General features: G+C 32.4%; 1 protein-coding gene across 1 annotated transcript; it reads right to left on the reverse strand.

Annotated features, from left to right (window-relative positions):
* Positions 1-2,933: 2,933 nt before the first annotated feature.
* LOC140975368 (probable methyltransferase PMT2) lies at positions 2,934-6,856 on the reverse strand. The gene is made up of 6 exons (XM_073439041.1): positions 6,622-6,856; positions 5,429-6,078; positions 4,794-5,004; positions 3,929-4,610; positions 3,609-3,686; positions 2,934-3,520 (listed from the first exon to the last, which is right to left on the reverse strand). The coding sequence occupies exons 2-6, from the start codon at positions 6,068-6,070 to the stop codon at positions 3,298-3,300; spliced, it is 1,836 nt and encodes a 611-aa protein (XP_073295142.1). The 5' UTR covers positions 6,071-6,078; positions 6,622-6,856; the 3' UTR covers positions 2,934-3,297.
* Between the last annotated feature and the right edge of the window lie 633 nt (positions 6,857-7,489).

Below are 7,489 nucleotides of genomic sequence, written 5' to 3' on the forward strand. Positions count from 1 at the left end.
CGATAAAAACAATATACATTACTGGAACCAAATTTTCTAACAGTAATTGGTGAATCTTCAATAAAATCTCAATGTTACAACTGAAAAAGATTCGGACACTTGCAGAAAAATTGCAACACCAAAGGATCACAACAAACTAAATATGCCGGAGAAAATGATGATGAAGCAAATTTATTTTTTGCTTGTCAAAAGGCTGTTGAAACATAGGAAAATGTATGGAATCTTGAAAATGGTTGCAGCAATAATATGAATGGAAATAAGAAAGCTTTTGCCAAAATAAACTCCAAATTACAGCTCAAAGATGATTCTGGGAAATGGGCAGCCAGTTGAAATAAGAGGAAAAGGTGATATTGCAATCAACAAAAGAGGGGAAGAAAATTATTCGAGATTGTTTATTATGTTTTAGCAGAAAATCTGCTTGGTGTTGGGCAGCTTTTGGAGCATGGTTACACGCTAAATTTTGAAAATTGCAAGTGTGTAATTTATGATCGGCAGAAAAACTTTCTTGTTGAAATAAAAATGACGAAGAATCGGTGTTTCCCTCTATCGCTCAATCTATATTATTTTATTAAGTTTGAGACACTTAGACTAATTAACTTTGGTGTCATGGTCTGTTTTAATAATTATATATATTAATAAAATGTTAAAATTTTAATGCAAGTTATATGTAGTTCAGTTGTTAGAGTCACTGTTTCTTGGGGTTTAGGTTATAGTTTCAATTTTCTCTGAAGTCATTTTTTTATTCTTTTATTTTTTAATTTTTTTTAATTTATATATCAAAATTATAGTGTAGTCCGTCATTATTTCTTATAATTATATTTTGATCCTCATTTAAATATAAATCAAATGAATTATAAAAAATATTATACAAGCACACAACGCGTGTGTCGGTGTACTAATTATATGAAAGAATCGGCCATGATGATGACCAAGGGAAATGAAAGTTCATGGCTTTGGGCCTTTGGCATAAAACGTTTGGTAATTTAAATTTCAGAAGTCTTAAAGTTCTCTTCGAAATCAGCAACAGGTGCAGAACTTATATCTTCGTTGTCATTTATCAACATTCTACACTCTGATTCAGACTTTGACTTGTGAATTTTTTTTTAAAAAATGGATTATTATTATTATTATTATTATTATTATTATTATTTTAAATTTCATTAAAAATATATATACATTTTTTAAAAATAGAGTGCAAATGTCATTCAAAAAAATGAAAAATAAATTTAAATTACATTATAAAAATCATAGCGAAATTTTTCATTTTAAAAAATGATAGCTAAAATTTCAATTTTATTCAATTTATTTTAGAAGTCATTAACAGCTAGGAAAAAACAAATAAAAACATAGATGCAAATTCACAATTCAAACTCATCTATATGCTAAATTTTATTTTTTTCCCTCAATTTAGTTTAGATTCTATTAATTAATAGATGAGAACAAAACAAACAAAGAGAGATGTATTAATGAACGTTATTTAATGAAAATAAGGACATAGACGTAAATTCACATTTCAAATTATTTTAGAAGTCATTAATACTAAATTTCAGTTTTCTTCAATTTATTTTAGACGTCATTTATAGGTAGCAAAAAAAAAAAAATAAATAAAAATAGATATAAATTCACAATTCAAACTTATATATTTCTAATATTAATAGATTTAATAAAATTTAAAATAATAGTAATAATAAATATATTTTTTGGTTTGATCTCCCATCTATTAGTGGATCCTAAAATAAATTGAAGACTTATTGGAATGAAATTTACACTCTATGTTTTTTTTTTTAAAAAAAAAAACTATATTTTTAAAGAAATTTAAAATAAGTAGAAGAATAATGAAATTTACGTTCTATTTTTATAAAAATGAACTAAATTTTTATTTTAAAAATAATTATTTTTGTTTTATTTATCTCTATTATTTAACGAAGATAAGGATATAGATANAAAAAATATTGTGAATTTACATCTATATCGAATATAGTTCATTTTTAATATAGTTCATTTTTAAAAAAGTTCATTTTTAAAAAAATATTGTGAATTTACATCTATATCGAATATAGTTCATTTTTTTCTATTACTATTATAAATAAAAATAATTATTTTTATTTATAATAGTAATAGAAAAAAATGAACTATATTCGATATAGATGTAAATTCACAATATTTTTTAAAAAATGAAATTTTTTTAAAAATGAACTATATTCTTATTTTAAAATAATTATTTTTATTTATAATAGTAATAGAAATAGATAAATATTATTTAATGAAAAGAAAGACATACAGGTAAATTCACAATTCAAACTCATATATTTATAGTAGAATAATAATAGATAGATAATAGATTTTTTGTCTTCAGACTTTTCACTCTTGTAAGTGAAATTAGTTCCGTTCCCGTTCCCGTTCCCGTTCCTGTTCCTGTTCCGATTCCCGTTCATCCAGTTAAATGCATGGTGCCCAATAAAATACAAAAACATAGAAGCTCAACTGCTAATGCTAGCTAGGCTATACCATGATTGAGATTAATGCCTAAAGATTTAGACAATATTGGTAGCGAGGATCACATGTGATCTCCTCAATTAATATTTTTGAACCCGGAATTGAATACCATTTTGGTCCTATGTTTTCTTGTTGTTTGTACTTGAAGGAACAACAGATTGCACCAGATCAACAGCTTGAATGAGGTTTTCTTGGATTCTAAAAGGTTACAAGGTTCGAAAGGATCGAACTCCCTGTCAGCTGGGTTTTTTCGCGGGTCAGATTAGTGTGAGGACTTATGGAGCTTTAGTTGAACTCGAACAAGTTGGATGATTTGAAGCCTGATTCAAGTTGAAGCTTGGTGAAATAGGGCGTGTGAAGCATGGACATGTCAAACGTAGCACGATTTCACTCGGAAAGTGATTGCCTTTTGAGTTTTTTGAGCTCACTCGATCAAATTCAAGTTCAAACTCAGTATGGAATATCGTTACTATGCATGATTCGTTCCACAAGAACCACAAGAAACTAACTGCAGCTAGAACGACAAATTCAGGAGATGATTAGGAGAAATGGGCTCAAAAAGAGCAATAAATAGTACTAATATTACAAGAGCTCGACCAAATACAACATACAGAACGATTCATCCATGGTTAAACATGCTAATCTACGCCCAACTAGAAGTACCCCGTCCCATTCTGAAGCGAAAATCTCGCCCGGTAAAATGGAGGAGCGAATATTCCCATTGATTTTGTATAGAAATCAAAGCATCACACGCTTGGAACTAATCGTGTCAATTTCTGCAAATAATGACTCCACTGGCTCTTATTGTGTAGATGTGGAATTGCCCCAATATTGTTTAACAGCAATTAGTATTTTTTCTGGAACAAGGGGACCATCCTCGTGATCCATCATCTTGAAATCCCATCTCATATTTCCAATCATCTTCTTCACCTTGACAAGCACATCAACTTCATCTCTTAATATAACCGCACCTTCAGGACGTAAAATTCGGTCCATCTCTAGCAATATATCTTCAAACTCACACCTGTTTAATTGAAAATTTAAAAATAATCCAGGCTTTTTTTTAATGGTTTTAAAAAACATACAGGGACACCTGATAGTTGGATACTCACTTGTCCTTGTACAAGCTAAAAACACCATTAGCATGGATAAGGTCATATGTTCTTGGATATGTAGAGAAGGCTTCACACCTGGATAAGAAAATTAAATTTAGCAAACAAACATCTGTTTTCAAGGTCAAACTAATCAGATTTTTATAGAAAAATTATGCAATTTTAGTGTTATCAAAAAAAATTCATTCAGGCATTCAAATAGAAGCAAATGTGTTTTTATCTCATCATGCTTAGAAGAAATAAATAATGAGAAGCGAAAATTAAACAGAAAGTCATTAAATGTATGATTCTGGGAAAAGAAGAAAGATATAGAAGCATACCAGTCATGGTAGATGCCAATCAATCCCCGTTCATAAACAATGCCAAGGTCACTATTCTCGGCAACGGTAGGTACAACATTCATAACCCACAACTTAGGAGACTGAAGTGCAGCGGCAAAACCTCCAAAGCCAGCATTCATATCCATAATGTTACGGTATCTCCCAGTGTCGATAATTTTTATAATCTTCCTATAGGCATTGACATGCTTCTTCCATTTCTTGCTGTCCTCCAGGTATGCCTCAACAGAGACTCCGGAAACTGATCCACTGACAATTCTGGGTGGAACGGCATGAAGCCTCTCCGGAAATGGTTTGAGATCGACAGTAGGAACTTCATCAGTTTTAGCACTGTTATATGGAGTAACACATGGCTCCATTTTCTTATACCAGACATCGTTGGAGTCTTCAGATTTACAGAAAGTTACTCCTGCATTTTCTTGTGTAGCACGACAAGAATTGGAATCCATTCTTTTCTGCCATATTGCAATTTCACCGTCCTCAGACTTCTTTTCCCAGCAGAGAAGTTTAGCTATTTCCTCGATCTTTCTTTGTTCTTCTTGGAGTTCTTCCTTTGGACGTTGCCAAACTTTATAGTTAGTATTCCAGTTGATTGGAGGGCCTGAAAGCACCCAGTAGCCACCATGTCTAAGCACACGATCAACTTCTTTCATATATAGGCCATCTACATAGAAAGTGAACCAAGTTACAAAGGCACGAACTCAGGTTACAGACGATAGGAAATGTTATCTTAAAAAAATGTTGGCGAATTTTATCACATTCTAAGTAATTTGTCAAGGCATTTTATACACTGGTTCCATTTTCCATCTTGTACAATGAAATGTATCATAAAACATGTGGTTCTCACCATTTACGCCCCATGGTATAAGACAGCGAGAGCAATGAGCCATGTCAAACGCCCTAGCAGGATATGGCATTTTTATCATTCCAAGAACCCCAATGACTGCAGGTACACCCCTTTCAAGAGCAAATTGAACCTGGGCTTGGTGTGAATCTCTTGGTGCAAACGACATCGTTATGACATTTCTATTCCATAGATAAGCGCCCCAACTTGCTACCTAGCAATAAAATTGTTTATAAATTAATGCACTTGGGAAACTATCTTAATGTGCATAAGACAAATATATTTTTATGTAAAAAAATATTAGCCAGCCTCCTGTAAGATCCAGTTCTGTTCAACGTTTTAGATTCCGGACTCTCGAGGTCGCAGTTTAATGCTTGTCATGCCCAAAAGCCTACATATTTCATGAAAGTATTATTGAGAGCTTACAAGTTGGCATCCGTTGAAAAAGACAAACCGACATACGCATATACTCCCTCAATAATAATTTCAGAGATGGCCATATAGCCTACAGTCTCGAACTTACAAGTGAGTTGGCGTATTGATGCATAAAATTATTTTTAGACCATATTTTGAGATAAGTGGTTTCTAACCTAGATAAGAAGTGCATACGTAATTTCCAAACAGATATAGCACTATACCCCACATCCAGTGTCCAATGCAGTCCTAACAGTTCCATTTTGGATGGGTATAACTGATGCAAGCTGATCGATGTACATATCAGCCCCCTGCGGAAATTGTGTTCCTCCGCCAGGAAACTTAAACACATTGCCCTCATACTGGATCCAGTTTTGAATAGCCTTCTCCACTGTCAAGCTCTTATATGGAGCATTGGCATAGGGAACGAAATCACGACTCTTCGGCCATGGAAACGGGGTTACGTATCCGTTAGGTGCTGGAATAAGGCAACGCAGCTTCACTGAAGGACAGTGTCTTTCACGGTACAGCATATCCTTCCTCGAAAAAGTCATCGCTCGTCTTTGATCTTGGCATGGTGTGTAATCTGTGTAGCGCCGGTGGCATGGCTTATACACGTTCGATTTTGGATCAGAATCATCAATTATCCCAGCTTGACCAGAATGGTGAGTTTCAAAATTAAGTTTCGGCATAATATTACAGTTGGCTCCATTTGTGGTCATCTCAATCGCAATCCTATCTCCCTTCCCAAACCCGCTCTTCTGCCATGTTCCAAGTAAGAAGAAGAAACCGCAAAGACCAGCAACTATAAAAATAGACATGGAACTCCTAGTCCTACTGTCCCCTGAATTAAACTTGTTCGCCATTACAGGACCTGAAACAACAATCGAATTTAATAAATACACAAAAAGGGTAACCAGCGTTGAAATCCATTCCTTCCTGATTTCCAAAATAAAAAAGGCCTCTAGTAACATGAAAAGAAAAAAGACAAATTTCTATTTGCATAATATCCCATAACAGCAATACCAAAGAAAATGCTGATAAATGCAAAAAACAAGGGCAGAAGTTAAATCCCCCCATATCATATATATCCATAAAATATACCCCGAAAGCTACAGTGTAAACAGGCGTGGCTGTAGCCTAAGACATAAAAACAAGCATTCTTTGATTACACTTCAAGAATCTAAAAATAACATCAAACTCATGACCAGTAAACCCAAACTACACATCCACAATTCATCACTGAAACACTACAAGATTGCCCACAAAAAGTTCAAAAACTTCGATGCCACCCCATTTATTGCACTCAAGAACACTGGAAAACAAAAACCGTCGAACGACAACATATTGAATTAGTGTTCATAAAAGAAAAATACTTGCCAAGATAATTAATATCAAAATAGCCAATTTATCATACCTGTCGCACAACTGATGAGAACAGAGCTTAAACGAGCTACAAAGCTCGTGTCTTTTTTCCTTCTTCCACTGTAACTGCACCGGAATTTGGGAAAAGGAGCGATCAGCGGAAATATTTATTTGACATATAAAAAACCCAAATCCAGTGACCAATTTAGAACCCTAAAATCGATGTTTATGTTATCTTTCTATATATAGTTCGACTACACAAGCCTCTCTCATCTTGGTTCTCTGTTTTTTAGTTAATGGATGAAAATATAACAAATATATTTTATTATAAAATTTTATAATTATTTCATAGAATTTTATAAATGGTGTTTAAAGCGTTTATGTGTGATTTTTATGAATTTATGTTTCTAAAATTGTCTTCGATAAATCCTCTTTTGTTTAATTTTTCTGGTATATCTTTTATAATTCATTTTATATTTTGTAAAATTGCCATAGATGAATCTTATATTCATTCTTATTCTGTAAATTAAATAACTCCTTTTATTAGTTCAGTAATTTGAAGATGGTATATAGGTTAGAAACCAATAATCTCTATGTGTGCGAAAGTCACTAAAGAAACATTTGGTAAAATAATGTCACGTATCAGATTCAATTGTATTCCAAGCCATAATTTATATATTGAATTTTTTATATTTAAAAATTTAGTTATAAATAGAATATTACTTATTAATTAATGCACAAATAAATAGAGGAAAATTTTGCATACGGCCCAATTTTTCCATTATACTATGTGGTGGATTTTTCTAATTTTCGTCATAAAAAAAGTCCAAATATGCACCTATTTTTTCAACACAATTTTTGTGATATCATCCCACTTATCAATTTTACGAGACAATATCGACGTGACACAACTCATGAAA

Source organism: Primulina huaijiensis, chromosome 4 (genome assembly GCF_012295235.1).
Source record: "Primulina huaijiensis isolate GDHJ02 chromosome 4, ASM1229523v2, whole genome shotgun sequence".
In the NCBI taxonomy this organism is placed as follows: Eukaryota; Viridiplantae; Streptophyta; class Magnoliopsida; order Lamiales; family Gesneriaceae; genus Primulina; species Primulina huaijiensis.